This window comes from Anolis carolinensis, chromosome 1 (genome assembly GCF_035594765.1).
Source record: "Anolis carolinensis isolate JA03-04 chromosome 1, rAnoCar3.1.pri, whole genome shotgun sequence".
Classification (NCBI taxonomy): Eukaryota; Metazoa; Chordata; class Lepidosauria; order Squamata; family Dactyloidae; genus Anolis; species Anolis carolinensis.
The window spans coordinates 330704782-330730074 of NC_085841.1; the positions used below are offsets into that span (position 1 = coordinate 330704782).

Genomic DNA, 25293 nt, shown 5'->3' on the forward strand with positions numbered 1-25293 from the left:
GGTATGCGGCAGGTACTGGCTTGTTTAGTAGACTCTCCTCTACAGTTCCATTTGAAGGGAAGCCTTAGCATTGAATGGTTGTGTTGTTGAAGTGCGAAGTATGGAACCTTGTGCAGATGGTCGGTTAATGTGACTTAAGCAACATGCAGTCACTGAATTCTTGACAGCAGAAGGTGTCACCCCAAAGGAGATCCATCAGAGAATGCAAGCTGCTTATGGTGATTGTGTTGATGTGAGTACTGTGTGTCATTGGGTGAGTAAGTTTAAAGATGTTGAGGTGGGAACATCTGACTTGCGTGACAAACGAAGAGTTGGACGTCCTTTACTTGACTATCGGAAGATCTGTGCACGATGGGTACCCAGGTTGCTGATGCCTGAAATGAAAGTGCACAGTCTTGAAATTTGCCAGGAACTCCTCTCACGTTATGAGAATGAGGGTAATGCCTTTCTCCATTCAATTGTGACAGGAGATGAAACATGGGTTCACCATTACGACCCGGAGACAAAGTGTCAGTCTATGGAATATCGATACAAAAGACTCGCCCCAGAAAAAGAAATTCAAGACACAGCCCTCAGCTGGAAAAATCATGGCAACAATGTTCTGGGATGCAGATGGTGTTATCTATGTTGATTTCCTTGAATGTGGAACAACAATAAATTCAGAGTGTTACATCACAACGCTGCAAACTTTGAAACAACGGCTGACAAGAATCTGAAAGGAAAAGGGAAATGTTTTCCTGCAGCATGACAATGCCAAACCACACTCTTCACATGCCACCACAGCAGAACTTCAGAGACTGCATCCTCCATACAGTCCAGATTTAGCACCGTCTGACTTCCATCTGTTCCTGATAATGAAAGAAGATCTATGGGGACATCATTATGCTTCTGATGAAGATGTTGAGAGAACTGTGAGATGCTGGTTTCGGAAACAGAGTGTCGACTTCTTCCGTGACGGCTTCAGAAAACTTGTTCATCGTTGGCAGAAATGTATCCAATGTCTGGTGATTATGTGGAAAAGTGAATAGTGGTAGTTAAAGAGCACATTCTAAGGATTATTTCTGCGTTTGATTTATTAAAATATTCCCATCCAAACCCAAGTAATGAAGGTGGAGGCATTACTTTTCACTCAGCCCTCGTATTTACTTAGGGCCCTTTCAGACAGGCCCAAAATGCAGGACCTGTCTCAGTTTTACCTGAAATGTCCAAATGACATCTCAGGTAAAATTGTATTAATCCAGAGAAAACCAGGATATCCCAGTTTGCTCTGATTAATTTGACACCTGAAAAGATCCCGACCTTGAGCCAAGGTCCAGATCTTTGCAGGTGAGGGCTCTGTGGTGATTGACTCTCAAGATTACTTCTGCAGTCCCAGGGGTCAATCCCCACAGCGATCCCAGTTCTTTGAACTCCTCCTAGAGCCCGAAGGAGCAGGATGGCACCCCTCCCCTCCCAGCACCCCATTTCCCCCCCCCCCAAAACCTACCTGAGGGGCCTGCACTGCCAGGAGGCCTCTCAGATATGTTTGGGGGGGGGGGGGTTGAAGGGTGGCTGGATGCTCTCTTCGTCAATCTTTATAGCCATCCCTGAGAGAAATCCCAGGGTTGTGGAAGGGTATAGGACCTTAACCCCTGAAGGAACTGGGTTTAAATAACCCAGTTCCTCCCAGGATTAATGCCTGTCTGCAAGGGCCCTCAGAGTCATCATGATGGTCAACTTCTTATAGGACTGCTGGAATTACATTCTGTTACTAATTGGCCAGAAGTTAATGATAATATTTTGACAGCATGTGAACATGAATTTAATGAGTGTGGCATGTGTGTGTGCTGATTGGTTTCTGAAAGGGAAGTACCTTAGGCTCAACTTGTCTGCATTTGGGATGACCCCAATCATACTTCAAGTGGAGATAGTGGACTCAATTTAAGAAATCATGAGGTGAGAGGAGTTGCAGTTCAGCTTCTTGCACATCCTCTTAATCAGATGTATTTCAGTATCAATGTAAATTGGATGTAAAAGGTGTTCAGGCAACAGATTGTATAGTATAGGTTATGCATGTGTCTTCTCCCCTTGCTCATGAGGCTTTTTTCTCTTAAAGCTAACTTTCCACCCTGTCCTTCATTTATTTTCAGTTGGGACTTACCCAGATATTAAACAAATGGGTGTGGTTCCAGACTCAGTGTTCCCCCTGTTGTCACTTTGTGTTTCAGGAGACCATCATGAGTGCTATGGGCACTGAGAGAATTAGCCACATCATTGGTGATTCCTGCCAAAAAGAGTAAGCATATGTGTCTTGCTGACAAAACTCTTAGAAGCTGGAGTCTCATGGTACAGAATGAGATTAGTCTTTGCTTGCCTTATATGACTTGGTAGGGGATGTTTGTAGTTAAGAAGGGATAAGGAGTTTATCTTGCCTACTTCCCATGGCCCTAAAAATGGCTATTAGTTGAATCAGTCTCCTCATTCTTTCATAATATACATTTATTAAATACACAAATGCCTATCATTGATTAATAAAAGGTCAGATCTAGGGGGCTGCTAACATTGCTGCATCATACCAGTGTCATTACCAAAAGTAGTAGGTAAAGGTAAAGGTTTTCCCTTGACATTGAGTCTAGTTGTTTCCGAATCTGGCAGTTGTACTCATCTCCATTTCTAAGCCAAAGAGCCCGCGTTGTCCATAGACACCTCCAAGGTCATGTGGCCGGCATGACTGCATGGAGCGCCGTTACCTTCCTGGCGGAGCGGTATCTATTGATCTGCTCACATTTGCATGTTTTCGAACTGCTAGGTTGGCAGAAGCTGGGGCTAACAGCGAGAGCTCACCCCGCTCCATGGATTTAAACCGCCGACCACCACCGAGGGCTCCCCAAAAGTAGTAGCCAGTTTTTTTCTAAAGGGAGGGGTTAACAATGTTCTGTTCTTCAAAGGGCAGCTCACTTTCGCTATAAATGTGGAGGCAGGACTAAAAGGTTTCTTCTTGATATGGTGGCACTATTTGCTGCACCCTGTAAACTTAAAATAGTGTGGGTTCCCTTGATTGTGCTTCATTTAATTAAGTTTTCCTTAGTTGTTGGTGGGTAGATTTATTCCCATTGTCTTGATCCTGTCTTTAGCACGCTTGTGTTTCATGAAAATCTAACCTGTTTTTCTTTCTTTTGCATCTACTTTTCCTTGTTTTTGGTTTTTCCCCCCATTCTTTTCTCATGCTTCCTCCGATTTCATGTCTTCTGCCAACTCTCTAGTTTCTGGTTGCCATCAGTGGGAATGAGAGATCGCAACCAGGTAAGCGGGATCTACTTTACTTTCTTTGTAAATTTTCACTGGACTTCTGTCTCTTAAGAAAGAATAAAAGCTTGGCTTTCAGTTTCTTCTTCCACATTGCTGACTGCAAAAGGTAAGGTCTCCTCATTCTTTGGTCTTGTGCTATGCCTAGTAAGCCACAGTAGTTCCTTCTGCAAAAGGTACTTCAGGATTTCAACCTTCTTTTGCTATCAAGCTCTTGAGCTACCTTGTCATCTTGCTTTCTGATTATTTTGAAAGTAGGCAAGCATTTAAATAAATAAACTTTCTTCTTGAACAGTGTTTGGAAGTTTTGATATTTTTCATATCTCCTGTGACTGGCATTCAGCCATGCACTGTGTGTGTTTCTGTGTGCCTGATTGTCTGTGTAGAGAGAGAACACCATGAGGATTTTACACTTGAGTTCTTCAGTTGCACCCTCTCCTAGGTTACACCAATGAAAGAGATTAATGAACCAACTCTTGGGCATGTAAAGTGGTTTAATTAATAAACACTGATGCTGCTAGATAATGGAGCTTCTCTTCCTCTTTCAGTGGCAAACACTTATCCTTTTAAATTCAGAAGCATTTGGGCTGTTTTCCTCCCCATTCAGTGTTTCTATCTTGTTTCACAGGCAATGATGGCACCTACTCTGTTTCTCAAATTGACCCTCGCGCCCAAGCCAGTCAAGCAAATTCTGAAGCTTGGTTGATGATATTGTGTCTTCCTTTCTTTCTTTGACAGAATATATGTTTACTTTTATAAGTGATAGGCGTGAATATCTGGTAAAACTTTAAAAACAGGTTATTCTGTGAGTCCCAAGGAAATCCTCTCCCTGCTGAATGCCTATAAACTTGTAGTTTGAAGCAAAATATATTAATCCAGTTGAAAGGGAATTGTAATTTTGATTCCTTTACATTCTGAATGTTTCAGGTCTAATTCTTCCTATTGCATTTTTACTTCTTTGTGATTTATGGAAATCAAGCTTTAGTAATTGCAGAATTATCTTTCCAAATTTAAGCGAGAGAAGGTGGCTTTTTAAAAGAAAATCTATATAATGCACATTCCTGTGCAGAGTTATTTCATCAGTTTGCATCACAGTAAACTTATGTTGAAAGTAATCAATAAAATGCACCACAGCAGTTAGCTCCCGGTGGCACAGTGGGTTAAACTCTTGTGCCGGCAGGACTGCTGACCGACAGTTCAACAATTTGAATCCGGGGGGAGCAGGTGAGCTCCTTCTGTCAGCTCTAGCTCCCATGCGGGGACATGAGAGAAGCCTCCCACAAGGATGGTAAAACATCAAACATCCAGGCGTCCCCTGGGCGATGTCTTTGCAGACAGCCAATTCTCTCACACCAGAAGCGACTTGCAGTTTCTCAAGCCACTCCTGACACACACACAAAAACCACAGCAATTGATGAGGTCAGCATTTGCAAGTGTTTGTGCAGATAGGTGACAAGGTGAAATATGTCAACATTGCTATAAATGGCGCTATTTGTCAGCATCCTTTGCTCAGAAGAGTGAACTCAGAAGATTGAACTGATCTAAATATTCAGCAAGGCACACATGGTACAATTTTCCTGTGACTGAACCAGTATAAATATACAGAGAATTACAAGTAGCCTAAATTTGTATGTAATAAACATGTCATATTATGGTAACATGATATGGGAAAATATTTGGTCTATTGATAAAGTTGTTGGCTTCCCTCTTGTCTCTGCTAAGAACAGTTAGTTTATGTAATTTTGTGTTGCAAATGCAATTTTCTGTGATACTGAAGTTGTATCTATGCAAGTTCTCAAATGAATTACAGTTGGCCCTCCATACCGAGAGATTCTGTATCCACAGATTCAACCATCTACTACTTGAAACTATACCCCCCATTACAAAATCCCAAAGGCAAACCTTGATTTTGCCATTCTATATAAGGGGAATGATTTTACTACAACATTGTATATAATAGGACTTGATCATCCATTGATTTTTGTATCCATGGTTTGGGGGGGGGGGGGGTTATAACCAAACTCTAGTGCTGCGTTTCTTAACCTGGGGGTTGGGACCCCTGGGGTGGGTTGCAAGAGGGGTTCAAGGGGTTGCCAAAGACCCGTATTTTCTGTTGCTCATGTGGGTTCTGTGTGGGAAGTTTGGCCCAATTCTATTGTTGGTGGGGTTCAAGGGGCTCTTTGATTGTAGGTGAACTATAAATCTCAGAAACTACAACACTCCACCAGTGTTCAAATTTGGGCATATTGGATATTTGTGCCAAATTTGGTCTAGTGAATGAAAACACATCCTGCATATCAGATTTTTGCATTACGATTAATAACAGTAGCAATATGACAGTTATGAAGTAGCAACGAAAATAATTTTATGGTTGGGGATTACCAAAACATGAGGAACTGTATTAAAGGGTCGCAGCATTAGGAAGATTGAGAACCACTGCTCTAGTGGATACCAGAGGCCCACTATATGTTGATGGCAAAGATTTCATGGCAGAGGTTGACCGTGGTTATGTTAGAGATAATGATGCAGAAATGAGAACAAACATAGTGTCTAGAGCAGTCATGTTCTAACTTCAACCCTACAATTCCCACAATTCCTAACAGCTGGTAAACTGGCTAGGATTTCTGGGAGTTGAAATCCAAAACACCCGGAGGGCCGAAGTCTGCCCATGCCTGGTCTAAAGGTAGTTTCAGTCACTTGGAAAATAGAAAACTGTTTCCTCAAAGGATTGGTGGAGTTAGGTGTGTTGCTAACTGATCTTAGAAAAGTTAGTTTTTGGATTATAACTTTTAGAATCCTCTGAAAGATATAGTTTCAGAAGTAACTTTTCCAGACTCTGGCTTCTAGCTGTGTTGGCTTGTCTCCTTAAGAGAAGAGAGGAATATTACTTGGTATTCTGCGTGACTGGATGGGGAGAATTTAACCATCTTTATTCAGATAGTGTCACATGATATGCTGTTAACCACACTTCTCTTGCCTTTCTAGTTCAATCCACTATCTCCCCTGTATTCTTTGGATGTTCTTGCTGATGCTTCCCACCGAAGGTGCTCTCCAGCACACTGCACAGCCAGGTAACTATTACGATTCACTTTTGTTGTGGGGAATAATAATATCTGACAGCTTACGTGATATATCTGTCAGAAAATAGGCTACTCAGATAGTTTTATTTAAAACATTTCTACATGTCTTTCCCCTAGGCAGTTAATAACCGTAACGTTAAAGAAATTAAATGACCTTAAGGTAAACATCAACTCCAAAACAAAAAGCAGCAGAACAAAACAGAGCCTTACAGCACTCTTTAAAATAAGGACATGGTACAAAAAACAGACTTCATAAAAAAGAAATTTGTTGTGCAGCAGAAGCCATTAATTAAGAAGAGTGCAATGTACTGTTTACTATTTAGCATCTGTTCAGTATCAAAGCTTTTACAGTTGTTTAGTCCCAAGTACACCTACAGAATTATGGAAACTGAATTGCTAAATTCAGTACTTGAGTTGGGGCCTATATTTTGTAGCTGGGTAAACATGAAGTTCTCCTAATATTGGTGCACAACTCAGGATTCCTTATTACTGAGTAGACTGGCTTGCACTATTAGAAGTTTCAGTCCAACATTATCTGGAAGGCTGTATAGTTCTACAGTACTTTAAGAATGCCATGACTCTAGGTGAGATATTGAGAGAATTGATCTATGCTTGAAGGATAAGGATTCTTTTAACTTATGTTAAATTGTGACTTTGATTCCATGTACAGAATATAACTGCCATATCTGTGATTTAGAGGACAGTTTTCTTTCAAGGGAATTATCTTCCATTCCTATTTGTGGCATGACTCATTTCTATGTTTACTGAAATATTCCTTGAGTGTTTATATATGTTCTTATTTTCTGATATGTAGTGTATAGTTCAAGATGAATTATACATGAAGAAACTTATTTTATGACAGGGGCTTAGTTTTGTGACAGATTCTTAGATTAAGACTAGGATGGCAGCCAGTAGTGAGGATCTATGTAGACTTTGTATTAGACTTGTAACTGTTTGCTGATAGTGTCTAAGTGTCTAATTTTAAAACATTATGAGATAGAAATACATATTTCCAAGTCCCATATGAGTGTGATTTTTTTAATTGCATGATGATTTTGAAGTAAAAATTTGCCACAAAATCCACCCCTGCCCCATAAATAGAGCTTATGAACTCATAAATAGAATGTGCTAATAAGATCAATCTTTTTGAATGTGGGATTCTCAGGTGTCCTACTTTAGGGTGCACTAGGAAGAAAGATACAACAACCTTCAAAAGTTGTTGTGGCTTAGGCTGTAGTTGGGCCAACTGGCATTTCAGTGTGCATTTCATTTTTTCATCCCTTCATAAACCGTCAGTGCCTGCAAGACTTGTCTTCCTTTGGAAAGCCATTTGTGGATGCATTACCCAATGGAAAAGCCTGTTAACAGCCAAATACTGTTTTTGTTTTTGTTTTAACTGCCTTCCTTAGTCCATATTATCTTTGCCTCCCTAGTGGTTCCTGGTACAATTCATTTAAGTGGCATAGCAGTTGTCATGTAACTCATTGCTTCATTTAAACAGAGCCGCCAGCCAGATTGCTGAATTTGAAGCCATGGGTGTGCAAGGAGGGGTTCTTCAGTGTCAAGGAGAAGGCCCTGTACGAAGGCTTCCTTGGAAGATGCAGTTAAAAGACTGTATAAATTGCAATATACCAAGATTCCCTTTCTTGCTTCCTGTCTCTGATGTGTTGAGAGTTCTCTCAAAGTGACAGAAACAGCACTGGGAATTCCACACCCATCATTAGACAGGGTGTGCACGCATGCACTCATGTGTGCCTGGTGACTGTTATCATTAGTAGTATAATTTTATTTTGCAAAGCGAGGAGTGTTTTCTGTTTTTTTTTCACCTTCCTCCCTGGAGATGGTTGGTGTATTAATTTGCTGGATTGCCTCCTGGCTGTTCCCAGGCTGTTTTTGATTCTTCATCATGGAATTTTAATGGCCTGCTGCCTCTCGGGAGGAATGTGAGGAAGAGCATCTTGGGGACTGCTTCCTTTCTTTTCACATGCCTGTAATTGCTGCTCTTTAAGAGCACAAAGCATTTACTAATCATGCCATGTCTGTCATGGCTTCTGTTTTGACAAGGCTTTCTCTTTAGAGAAAAGCATGAAGAAGTTGGCATTGAGACTTCATTTCAGTACCATTTTTGTGCCTCCAACTTGTGAATGGCATCATACTTCTTTTTCATGATCTTTTATATTGACAGTTTTCCTTGCTGGCTTGGAGCATTGTTGATTAGTTGGCCATTTGGGTTGACAGTATGCTGTTTCTCAAAAATAGTCCCAAGATTTCCCATGCAGAGTCATGTTTCTGTCAGGAGTCTTGCTTTGTCTTGGTCGTTCGGTTGTGGTAAGAGTTTGAATTTAGCATGAAATCTCTTGCATCCAAGGCAGATGAAGACAAACATGAGTATTTGACCTGCTCAATTGAGACAGTACAGATGGGGACAGAGCATGATGTAGCATCAGTCAATGGAACAATACTCATAGATCTTGAGCAAAACAAGTCTTAAAGGTGCTTATGCCAGTCTCTGGGAAACTTCTTTCCAGCATTTATTGGTAAGTGAAGCCTAAAGGAGAACACTAGCTGGAGTTCATTCCAAATAATAATATATATCTGTATGCACATCATCATCATCACCACCACCACCACCACCATCTCTTGGAATTCTAGAAATAGGCAGTCTGGTTGCCATTCTGTTCAGTACAGGTGTACACAAGAGTTTTAAATTGTTATTTTCTTTACATAGACACTTTTCTGTGTGTAGTAATGAGTTAATCCTTACATACAAAGATGTCATGTTTGATGGGGCAGATTGGAACTACCAGTAGTTACTTCCACCTGTGATGTGCAGATCAGACTTAGGTGCTCAGCTGGCTGGTGTCTTTTCAAAGAGAAGGAGGATGTCTGTTCTTACTAATAATTTTGACCTTTGAAGGCATCGGAAATAGCCCCAGGTGGTATCTCAAGCCACCTTTAATGCAACCCATACTTGCAGAGGATGCTGTAAGCACAATGGAAACAGCTAGGCTGAGTTCAGCCTTGTTATCCATACCACAAACAGTAAGTGTGTTATACTAAGCATTTCTTTCTACATGAATATATCTGAACAATTTGTTTGGAAGAGAACATATTAGCACTCCTTGCTGTATGACTTTACATTAGCACAATCCATGTACATTATTTCAGAATTTGGGATAAAGGAAAAACCTTCAATTGTATCAGTAGTGTGTGGGTTTGCAGTGAGCAACTGATATCTCAGGTTCTTTGAAAGCCCTCAGTTGCTTATGAAATTCCTGAGTTTGATATTATAATAACAAAGGACTCCAGTTTTCAATTGAGGCCCCTCTCTGTTGTGAAGCGAGTGCTTTGTATAGCTGTCACTATGAAGGTCAATTGCAATTAAACATGAATTCTTAGAAGTGACTCTTTAGTGTAGAGAGTTTCTTGAAATCTTTCATTCCATCTTGTTTGCATCAGATACATTTGAAGAAAAGAAGACTAGATTTCCTCCCCAACCCACTGTGCTGTAACTGCTGACCCAAATACACTGATTCTGATGTTGCAGTCTAGTGTTGAGTAGGCAAGCAAGTGCATTCCTTCTACATTTATTCCTTTCATTTATCAATTTTCCCACTTCTTGGATATTTTAATGCCAAGACATAATAGTTGTGCTTTATTATAGAGATGATAATTGATAAAGAATTAAATATGGGGTGTATGTATCAGATTTCTGGCTATTTTATTACATAGACACTTGATTCATCATGAGATGGGATGGACTGAGCACATTTTTAGGGAAACTGGTTGTTGCTGCTACTCTAAGTTGTAAATAATGGGGTGTGTTTCTGCTGTTTTGGCTAGAGCATTGCTAAAGAAAACTCAACATGGGATACCAATCAATTGAGATTGTGGATATGCTCTTATTACATGGGAAGAAAAACACCTATTTGATTAGAAGTACTGTGCTGATTTCTTTTTCTTCATATAAAATATCCCAAAAATGACCATCATGTATTATGTTGATGACTTACTGCATGCTGGACACTGCTACTTCAATGCACAACATTAGATCCTGAGAAATTGTTCAGTACATAGCTTTAGCCTTGTGTCCTGATAAATTTGTGACCATTTTCTTATACTGAGGTTAGGTTACAAAGTAATTGTAGACTGTTCCTTCAAGTCCTCTCAGCTGAACTTTAAAACATGTGGACAGCCTGGAAAAAGTAGTTTTAGCAGTCAGGCGTGGAAATGGTCCTATTTTAAACAATTGAAGTCCATATGAAGGCACTTTGCAGCACTTCTCCAAAGCTTTTGATGGTGAGGGAAAAAACATATTTTTGGTCTGCCTGTCTTGTCAACTACTTTTTGTTATTACTGGTTTGATTAGAGACTTTCAGAGGAGTAGCTGAATGTTGATACATTGGTGTCCTTAACTGGACTATATCTATTTATCCTCTCATATATTTTCCTGGGTGTTTGAATCCATTGATTTATGGGTTTAGCACACAATGAGGACTTGAAATGCCCAGTTGTACCACTGCATTGGTCAAAGATAGAGAGAGGTCAATACTGTCTTGATTTATTAAGCAATCAATAAAGCATAAACTTCAATGAAATGTTCATGAAAATGTTAGCTGGTATTTCTATATTGTGTGCCGGACATTTTCATAACTCATAACTTTTTTCATTTCAGAAAAGTATTTCTATTTTTTTATCACACCTTTTATCTTTTTTTGATTTTTTTGTGGTGATGATTGAATAACCTCAGGGCAATTCTTCCAGAGTTTTAAAAAATGTTATCACTTTGTCTCATAGGATTAGGGTAAAACAGTGTATGTCAGATCCAGGGTTAGTCATCGGCAGAGTAGAGCCTCTAGAATGACTGAAACTTGCATTCATTTCCACATTTTAAAAAACTATGATCTAACATTTCAGATTCTACATTGTGATCTAAATGTTTTATTTTATAAAAGTACAGGTACATCTCAGTTAACAAAGTAGATACATTCTTGGGCTGTACTTATTTAACAGAAAATTTCATACCAGATGTAGAAATAGCACAGAAAGGAAAGAGATATGATCCTACAACACAAAAAAGCAGAGCAATTTACATTTCAACAAATTTTTTATTTAAAATCAATAAAACTACTTATAAATCTGTGATATGAAACAAATAGGTAGGTAAACCTTGCATGAGTAGGCAAAAACATTTTGTATCTTTTAGAGACTACTTGGGATTTTTAAAACTTTATTTAGCCTCTACTTTCCTTCTGACATCCTTTTGGATAATCTTATAAATCTATGCTTTTTCAACATACTACGGTATTTAATGTGGCAGTCAAACCTGATTTCCTTTCCCCCTTTCTGTATTGCTCTTCACAGATGCTTAATAAATTGATTCTGGAGGCAGCTGTTACCTTGCCTGTTGTATGTATGCTCACACAGCTACAGCATGATCACCAAGAGTAGAATCTCATTCATTTCCAGATTAAGCTTTATTGCAACCCAGCACTGAAAGTCTGTTTCTCCAGCCCTCCTTTAGCATTTTTTCTAATCAATACAATTGATTTCTTTTTTAGGCAGACTAATATACATCTGGGACCACCATGCTCAAGGGACATAAAGAGGAAACGAAAACCAGTAATGGCAACAGCCTCTCTTTCCAGTCCAACCTCAGGTAATTTGACTTAATCACAGTATAATGAGTTTATGTGCTGCAACTTTTTGTATGAGAAGATCGAAAAAGCCCCGAAGATATGTGTCTGATGGCAGAACTTGCAAAGCTAAAATACCAGTGAGTATTGGAAGCAGAAATTCAAGTTACTTCTGCTTTTGGTGGAGTGAAGAGAATAAATTGAGAGTTAACAAGGCCACTGATGGCATGGCGTCTGTTTTTTGGTTCCCATCATAACCCTTCTCCTTACCTTCAGTGGCCATCGGGTCTAGAATTGTTTTGCAATAGAAATATAAGTACTTTATTCTTTTTGCAAAGTGCTGCCTTCCTTGACATAGAATTTGGTTTACCTTTGTACTATGTTTGAATACAGAATTTTGCCCAGACCAGCCATCAGATATGGGTCTCCTTAGAACGTATTTTTAAAGGAAGTACGAGCTGAGTTTTGGCTTCCTTTTTATGTCAGTTTTAGCCACTTTAGGGAATAAAAACTCCTTTAGGCAAAGAGCATCTTGCTCGTTCAGGGGAATTATATTGTGCCTTGAGGGCAAAGAGGGCTTGCTTGTTCTCTGGCTGCATTTTTTTCTGTAGTGGCAAACTGACTTTCCTGGTTATAAAAGGAACAATTCATAACAATTTAAATTGTACCAGTATAGAAGAAAGGCATTCCTTTTAACACAGATATCTATGTCTATCTTTCCAAATGTTTGGAAGAGACAGAGATAGCATTTAGTTCACTAATAAGGAAGATACAAGTAGCATGAAGACAAAAAGGTTCCAAAGAACCATATTCTAGGAGGTATGGCAGCATCAGTGCTACATTGCCAGTCTTAACATTTTTCCCCTGAAGGTTCCTGGCATAATCTCACATGCCTATCTGTGCTCAGTAACCACCTTTTTAAGGGGTTCTTCAAACTTGCTGCCACCTAATAAATCACACTACCACTATAACTGCCACTTGCCTTTCCACTCCTTTGCATGGAAGCCAGTGAATTGCTTGTATTGCTATGGGCTTTGAAACCAGCCAAAGCATGTCACCCAACTTCTTCATGCTCCAGATCTCAGCATAGTGAGACCACATTTTCTCTTTCTGGTGTCTGGGGATGTGGTAGTTTTCACGTCACACTGAGTTGAACCCAAGTAAAAATCCAAAGACATCCCCCCATGCAAGCTGGCAAATAGAGGTCTTCTTAGGGGCTTATGTATCTCCCCAGCCTTCCAGAGTTGTCCACATGATATATATGAATGGGGCATACAGATAAACAGTAAATATTATGGCATTAGATCTAATTCAGCCTCTGAAGACCCCGCCCCCTCCCCTTTAAACATAATGTCCAACCGAGGCTCAGGATGCCTCACACTACAATGATCACTACAACCAAGTGTCAATGAGTGTTACCAGGTCAGAAGCAGGTGGAACAAAAGGTGTACCTGGAAACTTGAAGATGAAGCTGTTCTGGATTCTGAACCTGTACATTTTTCAAAGCTAGAAATCTGCTTCTTTCTATTTTCCAAAAGTGAGAAGGGGGGAGATAGAGAAAGTAGAAGGAGGAAGGCATTTGTGTTTGCTGCTATTCCATGAGAGTAAAATAGTTTTTATTTAAATGTGTGGTGCATGGGACATGTACATCACTGATCACTGGACTTTCTTTCATCCTCTCATCAGCATGTTTTCAGTCATCATTGACTTGGATATTTCCTGACTGACTAACTTGTGAACTTCAATTTTCTTTCGTGGTAGATTTAACTCCATGTGACAGATTTTTTTATCTTCAGTGAAAAATTGGAGTGAATTAGAATTCAGGTCAGGGCTTGCGATTAGAGAGTTTGTATAAGCAAGGATGTCTCCAGCAGACAATACTAGACCCCTGCTTGAGCCCCGTTGTTCTCATTGCACTTGTTGACCAGGTCCTGCTTCAGTGAACACCTTCTATGCAACCTGAGTGCCCCACAGAGGTGAAGGACACAGTCTGAGCTGGCTCCATCAGTCAGCAGAACAAATGGGCTTGCTCTGCCTAACATCGGGCCATCTCGGATTCCACCTCTTTTATAGAGATGAGTGATGAAGAGAGGCTCGTTCCGCTTTGCCGCTGTATTAATACACATCAGGGGCCAGCTCCCAGCACTAAATCACACTCCTGCATACATCTGTTATCGGACTCCTCACCAACGTGATGAGCAAGACTGCAGATAGAGGCTTCCTCATGTCATTCTTTATAGGATTTTCCTAAAAGAATAAATAGCTCAAATCTCTGCCAACACTCTCCCCTGTCATTGTGATGAATTTAGCTTCTTTCTTAAACATGCAGCAACAAATCTTCTTCTGTCGTGAACCCCTCCCCTCCCCACTTACAGAAAGTTTTGTGGAATTTGACTGAATTTTACATGATAACAGGTATGCATTCAGTGGCTGGAACTGAAGCAGCCATCCAGAGTTCTTATTTAAGAAGCCCAATGAGATGTTTAAAAGTACATGTACAAGATGATGGCCCCTTGCTTTGGAAAACTCTGAACTGACTCTTTACTAGCAGTTCATGCTCTGTTGCTCACACACGAGCCATTTGACCGCTTATGGCAAATGTGCTTGGACTCATGCAGAGGCCTTGTCTTTGTGAACTATTGTCTCTACAATAGCTGGAGACATTGGGATGACTCCATATACATTATTGCCATGGAGATATTGTCTCACACATATTTAATTAACTAACATCATGTAAAGGATTCAGGACAATACAGGATTCAAAGCAACATAAGCGAATGTTTCCTGTTGAGTCATTCCTATATGCTTCTGAAACACATGACTGAGAGCTATATAAATGGGTAAAATCTGCATCTATAAGCTTGAATAGGAAGAGTTGGAAAAAAAGTAGTCAAGACCCAGAATATCCATGAATAATCAAATACAAAGAATCTGATTCTGGAGAAGGCTTGAAATATACCTATCCCCTCCGTCTCCTTGAAAGCCAGTAAGAAGTACTACATAATCTTACAGTGCTTCTTACCTTCTATTGCACTGTGTGTCATTTACATTGATGGAGTCATTGTGTTCTTGGTGTTTTTAGTGGAGGAGCTGTAATTATAAGTAGGCTGCTAACTGTTATATGCTAGACTTGTTGAATTTCTTTCAGCCGTGCTTTCATTGAGTTGAAGAAACCCTGTTTTTATTTTATTTTTGTCTTTCACATGGCAAAGGTAGATACTAAGTAATTTGGGCTGACATTGTGGATTCCCCTTTTGGCAGAAGCATTTTCCTGCAATACATACACTATACATATAGGGCTTAGATTGGTTCCGAAATCTACGCTTAAAAACAATTTTTCACAGGAAACCACTGTGATTTCTTCTTTGCTGCAATATATGTGCAGCGGGATAAGTATTCTTTGAAACTTTGAACTTCAAAATAGAATGAAGTATAAGAAAGAAATAACTAAGAAATAACAATTCCCTGTGTCTGATCCCAGAATTGTATTTACATGAGCACAGGATTCAAATTTTAATTTAGTACAAAATATTAGCAACTGGTTGACTCTGTCATAGTATAATATGTGGAACTTTTGTCTTCATTATTATATTGTTTTAATTATTTCTGTAACCATGGTATCTGTAGAGGTAATAGGGTGAGTTAGAAATGTTTTAATGAAAATACTGGGACTGCAACTGCTACTGATTGATTAGCATACAATATCCTACACTGAAATTAATGTGGTCAGATGACTTTTCAAACTTACACAATTAGGAAAAGCAACCTTTACTGGTAGAGCTTTCTAGTATTGAGATTTTTAGACATTCTAGAGTTTGATAGACAGTGATTTCAACTAGTATTGGCTTTTCCCCCTCTTGCACTCTGCAGTGGGGAGTAAAAATGAGAGCTGGTTAATGATGTCCATGTGCTTCTGCTGTGGTTGACCGAACAGAGCTCTTCCAGCAACATACTGGATAAGGAGAAAGGCATCTGTCAGCAGAAAGGGTGATTTCCTGGATATCATTTGAAAATGAAGCAGATAAAAGAAGCAGTACTTTGGAAGCATCCTGCTATCCCTGTTTTTTTCCAGAGATCCATAAACTGGGAGGAAAGTACATGAATGAAACATGGAATAAAACTGGGGAGCATTAGCAGGATGTACATTTTGGTATGCAAAATCATAATTATGTACCCTCTTTTGACAAGGCTATGTTGTATTTCTCTTTTCCTACTGTGGTGTTCCAGCTGCTTTATCCATCCACAGAGATGCATCAGACACTGGCCCACCAGCATCGCATTCTCAGAGGCACCAGAACTGACCGGAAGTGCAGAATCCATTCATCAGGGAGAAGCCCCATCGCTCCTACCTGAGGCAGCTGTTTTTTTTAAAATGCCACCAGATATGATCCTTGACTGCACCAGAGGGAAGCAGCTCTTTCTCTGAACAGCTCGTGGACCTTTTGATATGTTGGACTGCAGACTGTCAGAAGGTTCATCAAACATCTTGGCTGGCAATAACTATCTCTCCAGTGGTAGCATGTGATCTGTTTTATTCCACTCTCCCCACAATTTGTGTCTGTAACTCTATGTAAAAATGTATAATTGTTGCTGGGGTTTCCATACTTAATAATGTTTCTGCTGTTGCTGTACAAGTAAGTATCTGTTATGCACTCTCATTTTCAGACCCAGCAGCTGCTGCCTGTGTGCGTGCAAATGTTATTGGCTATTGCAAATGCCTGTCTTTGTTGTAAACCTCTTTATTCCTCAGACATATCTGTTGTTGTAGAGTCCTGTGTTTAACAGGAGGAGTTCTAATTGCAGTATATATATTGAGAGGCAGAACTGCTTTCTCTGGCAAGAGTAACTGCTGAAAACAGGCTAGTAGGTATCCCTTATTCCAGGGGAGAATAGCAAAGGGTAAGCTTTATATGAACTAGGTACATTGACTATTTTATTAGGAATACTCCTAGAGGCTACTTGTTCGTCAGCTTTTTGAGCAGATATATTCCCTTTCAGGCTGTTTTTTATGTAGCTTTATCCTTCCATGTTTTTCCTCTTGTACTACTGCTATAACCCGATATTGGTCCTAAGGCTTCTTTTCTAGCTGCCTATCTTTTCCAGTGTCTGTTGCTGCTACAAAAGCCAATGAAAACATACATGAGCAAAGTAGACATGTCCTGTCAGGAGGCTTTGCAATGTATAACCCTGAATGCAAATAACAATGAAATACTATAGCTATAGCTATTTTGTTTTGAAAGCTGCTGTAAAAATCCAGCCAAGACATTTGCCTAGGTCCTATGTTGCCATTCGCACAGTTCAAAAATAATTATGTCTTTTCAGGGTGGACTTTATGTAGATGGTATCCACTTACTCTGGGAACCTTTGACCTTCTTGAGACTATGGGCACACCTGGATTTTTAAGAGTTTTAGAGCCATGTTCTTTTTATGCCAGACAAACTAACAGTCTTGATCATGAGCAAACTCAAAGGATCCATTCCAGTTCTATTCCCCTTTCCACTTCTGGCCAACTTCATCAATTGACATCAAAATGCAGTGATGACCCAAACTTACTGTTGCATTCAAACAATATAAAATCTCCTTTCTTAGTAATGTGTATAAAGAAAAGGTATACATTTTATTCAGTGTTCTCTCTCCCCCTTCTGTGTGGAATGGTGCTTTGTCCCTACAACTCTTTCTTCCTCATTCCTCAATATATGTGAACAGGTTTGCAAAATAGTCCAAGTTCCTAGGCATCAGCATCATATTTTGGAAGCCTGGACAATTGTTCACTCATTTTATGTTTCTAATGCAACTAGTAATGCTTTTTAAAACAAATTACTTCATTTGAAGCTTCCCTTGACATTTTATTTGCACAATATGTACCTGGACGTGTATTCAGAATTACATCTTCGATTGGATCCACTTCTCTTTGTGGCACTTTACGGTTACAAGGCCAGAGTGTATGAAATTGCAACTTGTTTCTGTGCATCTGGAATCCAGTCATTGGAAACAGATAGGTGCTGCTTAGATATAGACAAGTGGTTTGTATGTTTCATCTGCTTGTATAATGCTTTGATCTCTTTGCCTTAACTCATGACATTATATGTGTATGTGATGGGCATAAGAAACTGTATTAATTGTATACAATAATGTTTAAATGGTTACCCATGCAATGATATGGGTCTATTAGAGCAGCTCATACATGCCTTACTGCTACAGTTTTGTTAGTGATCCCATTCCTGTTTCAGGATGGTTAACACCAATTATGTATTCCAAGCACAGCTTAGATCTTTGTACGTTGACTTTTCATGTGCTTCTTAAAATTGTCTGGGTAAGAAAACTTGTTTTTAATCCTCTATAAAGTATCTAAAAGCCAGGGGTTTGATTGAATGATTGGTGAAGATTTTAAGGACCTCAAAAAGAGCCACCATTATAACTCTGTTGGTTTTGGTGAGAGTGCACCACTAATTTTATCACTCCAGTCAGCTTATGTTGCATTTTAAGCAGTAGGCTGTGTCCTGAAGATTTTATTAAGCTTTTCCTTTAAAAAAGAAAAGAAAAGTATTTCCAGAATACAGAGTTGATAAATGTAGAAAGAAATGTTGCAATTAATTTTATATCAAATAATACTCTAATAATTGACCTTGGTAAAGTGATAGTGGGTTTAGTTTCACTTGTTTGCAGTGTTTGCAGATCATTAATTCAGCTTGAGTATACCTTATCCGGAGTTCCAAAATCTGTAATCTTGTGAACTTGTATGGCTGAAGAAAGATGTGATTGGAAAGAGACATGAGGATATGTGAAATGATGGGAATCCATACCTCCTGCCATTCACATAGCCTCATGTTTCTCTCGAGCTGAACTAGTGAGCAGAAGTGTTGCAGCCACTGCTTCAGTTGCTTGATGGTATTCAGAAAGAGGCCCAAACTTACTAAATTTATAATCTCAGTGGTATGTAAAATACTTTTTGATATGCACTGCCATTACTATACCTAACAAATCAGAGGTGTTATTTAGCATGAGACTTGTGTAACTTGGACTTTGTGAATCTTGCACAAAGTAAATTTCAGAGACTAAAGGAATATACATTCTTTTAACAGAATAGCCACAATTCTGTGCCTGGAATACATGAAGTTCGTAGTGAAAACTCCAGATTTATGAAATTCTGACTCAGGATGAAAAGGCACTAGGGATGGTAAGCAACATAGACGGAACTAAAGTAATAGAGGCGCAACCATTGTTTGGACAGCACTTGCAACAATTGCCAAATTATTCAAAAATACATGTGATCTCACAATTGTGGAACCCACAGGACCATGTATATAAACGGAAATGTGATATACTTGTGTGGACTTCAGGTTTTTTTTTATCTTGCACACTGTCTCTACTCAGACATTATGCTCTTCAGTTCTCCAAATCATGATCATGATACACACAAAAAACCCCTCTGAACTCTGTCAAGCTTGCTTGCTTATATTGTGTCAAAAAGTAAATATATTTTATGTAATACTTCATTAGCCCAGTTCATTGGCCTGCCAATTCTAGCTGCAAACAAAAGTGAGCAGCCCCCATCTCATCAACACATGCATCTAACTCTCTCACTAGGGCATGGATAAATATTGTAGATAGGGATTCATATTTCAGTGTGCATTGGTACATATGTGAAAGGTAGATACTTTTTTCAGATACCTCTTGCTACATTAGAACTTCTGCCATATTTCACATCTACGATAATGTGTAGTGGAGAAATTGGAAAGAGGTTTTCTACTCGTATAATTTTAGAACTTTGTCATCCAATGAAATAGGCAGAAGAGTCAGGACAGATAGAACAAAGTTCTTTTTCACAAAGTGCATAATTTATGGAATTGTCTGTGATGGCCTCACATTTAGAATGCTTTTAAAGATGGGGAGCCAAGTGAGTCTACAATCAATGCATACTAGTCACAACAGCTGTTTCAGACCTCTAGATTCATAGGCAAAAGACATTGAATCCTAGTTGCTGTGAGAGAGCTGTTGGCTTCATGTCCTATCCACAGACTCCCCAAAATACCAATTTGCCTTTGATCTTGCAAGGCCTCTACCTAGATCTTGGTTTCTTGCTTTTTGTCACTTCATCTCTTGATTTGGCTAGTTCCCTACCAAGTAGGTGACCAGTGGATCTACTCTGTCAGAGCCAAATAAAAAAAATTTCAAGAGAATTTTGAGTATCAGACTGACTCTCAGAGAAGCTTTTTGCAACTGACATGGATAGCCTGCTCAAAACTGCATGTGTTGAGCAACTTGTCCTCACTGGTTTGTGCATTAGCCTCCATTGAATAATTTACCTTAGCCACCACCTACCTGTGAATGAATCCATATGTAGAACTGGTGCCCATGAAATGGTTTGCTGTACCCAGTGTTCACTATATGGTTTTAAAGCAGACAGAAAAGGAAAAGATAATTATTAGAATTCTTCTTAGTATTTCCCACCTCCGAGGAAGCCCTCTTATGGCATAAAAGCTAGATGCTCATTGGTTACTTACAGCTTTCATGTTTTGGGTCTGTAGGACATTTAGCATTATTTATTTAATTTTATCCCACTTTTCTCCCATGATGGGACTCAAAGCAGTGTACAGCATGTGAAATAAAGACAATTACACACAAAAAATACGAACATGAACCCTGACAAATGGTGTCAAGATTTTGTAAGTAAAAGCCTCAGGAAGGAGCATTTGAATGGTGAAGTCTTGAAAGAAGAAAAAAAACACATTGAAAAATGAATTTTCTTAAGTGGAAAATTTTGGGAGAGTTAGCATTTCCTTGAACACTATATCTGAACCATGGTTGCTGCTCACTTGTTTTTTCTCTTTTGTCTTCATCTTTTCTCATATAAATTGAACTATAGTGCCAAAAGGCCCTCAACAGAACTCTTGATTTCCCTGCATCATGGCTGAGCCTTGTGATTCTGATCTGTTTTGTTCACCAATGTCTACTTTATATGTATTATTTTCACAGGCACATCGCAGTTGGGAGATCTCCACAGCTGTAGAAATATTTTGATTTCATAGACAATGAGGTTAATGTAATTGCTTGCACCAGTAGGATTCCCACAACGCTGGTAAACTATGTGGTTTTCCCGACTTCACATTGCCTATTGGGGACTTAAATGAAGGCATGCTCATTCATACCCTGCCCCCCCCCCCCCCCCAAAAACACACCCTTCCATGTGGAAAGGCAGTAGTAACTGTTGGAGAGTACAGAGACAAATCCTTATTGCACAATGTCTGTGATCCATACCCATAGGGGTTTGTGTGAAAAGATTATTCTAAGCTTCTCCACTTTGAAATTCTTAGATTAACCAGGTCAACTCATGGCTAAAATTGTGTGGAAACTTAGTAACTGGCAACCATTCTGATCTGGGACATTTCCTATGTTTGAACATTGAGAAATCCCTTGGCGAGTTCTGTAATGCAGCAGGCATTTCCACTGGAGTTTTACTCATGGGAAACAATGCTAGGCTTCCTGTCTCTTCACAGAAATAATTTCTAGGTGAATCTGATGCCTGGTAAGTCTTTGATTCTCAAGGCCTTTGCAAGTTCCCTTTGGGGCAAGTAAGACCTGCTTGTGTTTTGATTCTGGAATTTTATTTTACCCTTTCGATAGCAACTTGCTGAGCATATTAAGTAAAGATTTTCTGCTAACCATGGCATCAAATTATTTTATTTGATGGTGTCTTCTTTTCTTAAATGTAATATGAGCATGTTGACATATTATTTGAAGAGCCTCCTCTAATGCAGCTGTTCAACACTACACTAGTTGGTATGGACTAACAAGTCATGATAGAAACTTTCATAGTCTGCATACCACATTCTTGATCCAACAAAGTTCTGAATTTGAGGCACTGACATGGTTTGGTTGTTGCTAATGTGGCTGAAAGAATACTTGCTCCTGTTTTTTATTCTAGCCTTCAGTATTCAGATATTCTAGTTTCCTCAGAATTTTATTCTTACACAACTCTGAATCAAATTGGGATTGTGTAGAATAGAGCACAGGGTAAACCCTAGAGCAAGTGTGTTGTGTACATTATCCTTGTTTAGATGGTAATGATTCTGTTGTGTCACTTCATGCACCTTTCTTTCCTATCATGTCTTGACTGGCGTTTTCATGTTTGGCTGAGTTGATCAGTTCAAGACACAGCTTTCCACTTCTGACGTCATGTGGAGCTAGTCTGATAAAGCACATTGTTTTTGGATTAAGATGTAAGGAAGAAAGGAGTGTGGTGGCACATGGCTCATTACGTCTGAATTGGGACTTCGTGTGATTGAAGATTTCTTTGCATCGTGCATTCTAAAAATGAAGAACACTGGCATTTTTCCCAGAATGGTATCTATTAAGCAGCTGAGTGCTCGATGTTATCTGGCCTAGACATTATAAAAGACGGGGGTTATTTAGGTCCTGCCTCTTGGCACTAATCTACCATAGGTAATTGAAGATTGGCTCACGGTATCCTTCTTGAGATTAAATTTCTCTTATCTTGGAGCTTGAAAGGTTAAGCCTTTGCCAACCTGATGCCCTCCAGATGTGTTGGAATACCACTGCCATCACCCTTTCTGCAACCTACTCTACACTTCTGCAACTTTCAACTGAAAGTGAATGGTCTGCATCAGACACAGATCTAATCACTTCCATATGACACAAATAAGATTCCAGCCTTTATATTTGGACAATCCAGGGGCTATGAAATATTACAAATATTTATAAGCTTCTTAAAGTTGGAGATTTCAAACAGTGTACAGTGATGTTATTTAAAAGTACAGTAACTACAAAATACAATCTTTACTCTGAACCATTGGACTACATAAGGGAGGCTTGCAAAAGTATAAATATTTTCACCATGTGTCCAAAACTATAGATTGTTATAGGTAAAGGTAAAGGTTTCCCCCTGACATTAAGTCCAGTTGTGTCCGACTCTGGGGGTTGGTGCTCATCTCCATTTCTAAGCCAAAGAGCCAGCATTGTCCTTAGACACCTCCAAGATCAGGTGGCCGGCATGACTGCATGGAGTGCCCATACCTTCCCACCAGTGTGTTATCTATTGATCTACTCACATTTGCATGTTTTCGAACTGCTCGGTTGTCAGAAGTTGGAGCTTATGGCGGGAGCTCATCCTGCTCCCTGGATTCGAACCATCAACCTTTCGGTCAGCAAATTCAGCAGCTCATCGGTTTAACTTGCTGCACCACTGGGGACTCATAGGTTGTTATAGAAAGTTGGATTCTTAGAAAAGGATATTCCACATAACTGTTGCTGCCACACTATTGCCCTGTTCTGAATATGAGAAACAGGTGGTACAACTAGGAAGTCCTCTCCAGGTGTTTTGAGGATCACAAGAGTGTGGGTCACTTTAGACAAGCTATTCCCACCCAAGGAATACCAGGCGTTGTAAGCTATATTTCGGAGGAAGGAACTGGTAAAACCGCCTCTGAGTATTTCTTGCCTAAGAAAACGCTATGAAATTCATGGCGTGACCATGTTAATAGGTGACTTGAAGGCAAATATGCACACAGCACGTCAAAATGATAAAAGACACTGCCTCTGGAATCATAAAAATCTTTAATGACAAAGATGAAGCCAAGAGAATTTCTAAAATGTTAACTAGTTCTTTTGAAGGGAGCATAATCCTTCAATAGAACTAGTCTACCAATTTGGCAAACACAGATGATAAAGCTTCTAGCTCGGGATTCTCTGTTCATTAGCCCTCATTCACTTCCCCATTGCATCCAGGCACAGGTCCAGATTGTGCTGAAGCAAAGCTGATGATAGAGAAATAAAGCAGGATGTCATCTGCAAATTGATTAAATACTTTGCTTCAAATCACCTGATGGATATTCCCTATGGCTTCATAGAGATATTAAAGACCATTGGAATTAAGAAGTGCTTGCTGAATTATACACTTCCAGGGCTCATTTTATTTGCATATCCATCTCACATTTTTCCATTCTGAAAATGGCTTATATTAGCCATGCTTTATCTCTTTGTCCCTGAATCATGTAACATCAGCCATTTGTTGATGGTTGGATGAGAGACCAACAAGGAATACAAGGTACTGTAGGCTATATTTCAGAGGAAGGAACTGGCAAAACTGCCTGAGTACTCTCCTAAGAAAATCCTTGGATACCTATGGGGTCATCATAAATTGAGTGATGACACACATGAATCTTGGACACTGCATAGAAAAAGTGCAAGTAAGCACACGGATTGGGGAGTTTTGATGACACATCCTGAGTAAATAGACATTAAATTGCTGCATTGGGTGGCTGCAACTTGACTTTGATGTCAATAAAAATGAAGGGATGTACTGTATGTGGATACAGAGCGGTAAAATAAAATTTTCAGCCAAACTCTGCTATTAGAATTTTAAGTGCTGTTGAAGAGGTTGGCATCAACATTCTTGGAGAACCATTCTTGGATTAACATGATGAAACATTGAGCTCATGTGCTGGTCCATGAGATGCCACCCTTATCTTGCATTATGGAAAATTAAAAATGGTGGGAGTCCCCTAGCTTTCAGGGACAAATCAATTCTGCCACCGTCATCAAATGATCATAGTAAGAGATGCCTCTCCAAAAATTGGGCCACTCCTGTTGACTGAATATTCTTGGATTTTATAGCTATCCTTCAATATGTGTGTCTACACATATGTATGCCCACCTTTCTCCTAGTGTGTCACAGTACCATTGAAAAGCATTCTGAGATGAAATTAAAAAGGAACAAATAGATATCAGTATAAACAGGCCTATAACTGATGACTAATACAAATTGACTAATTACAATTATGCTTGAACTTGTGCAGAGGGCTAGTCCTGTCTGGAGTAATAAGCACATGGATTTTCTCCTTTAGTGCCAGATACTGTGTATTCTCCCTACTTGCTATTCCCTTTCCCTGTTACAAATGGGGGAAGCATTAACTTCGAATAATCAATGTAACTTCCTGGAGAGCCTTTCAGTAAAAAGCTTGTCATGTTTCTCCATTTAGTGGAACAGATGGGGGCTTGGTGTCAGGGGGACGGGGCTGTTCCCCTGCAGATGGATGCTCCAACTTACAAAACATGTTCCACTGACTGATTGGTCAAAAGCTATCTTGAAGCAATTTTTTTTATCTTTCATTGAAAGTTCTGGGACTCAGGGATCAAGTCACCAAGAGCAATTAGCACTGCTGAGAACGCGGGGATCCTGAGACAGCATTTCTGGAACATTTGTTCTCATACCCGTTTCCCTGTTAAGAGATTGGATGGGGCTTACTGGTATCGAACTTCAAAAAAGCCTTGTA

General features: G+C 39.5%; 1 protein-coding gene across 3 annotated transcripts in view; it reads left to right on the plus strand.

The window, feature by feature from the left end:
- The window catches only part of gpatch2l (G-patch domain containing 2 like), a 37496-nt gene extending 18171 nt beyond the window's left edge, over positions 1-19325 (plus strand). The window contains exons 6-10 of one of the 3 annotated variants that reach the window (XM_008121514.3): positions 2208-2275; positions 3243-3282; positions 6271-6356; positions 11927-12024; positions 16229-19325. In XM_008121514.3, coding sequence (XP_008119721.2) covers positions 2208-2275; positions 3243-3282; positions 6271-6356; positions 11927-12024; positions 16229-16302 — 366 coding nt within the window. In that variant the 3' untranslated portion in view covers positions 16303-19325. The remainder of the gene's footprint in view (positions 1-2207; positions 2276-3242; positions 3283-6270; positions 6357-11926; positions 12025-16228) is intronic. The other 2 variants (XM_062968334.1, XM_062968335.1) reach the window with 2 other exon arrangements.
- The last annotated feature ends 5968 nt before the right edge of the window (positions 19326-25293 follow it).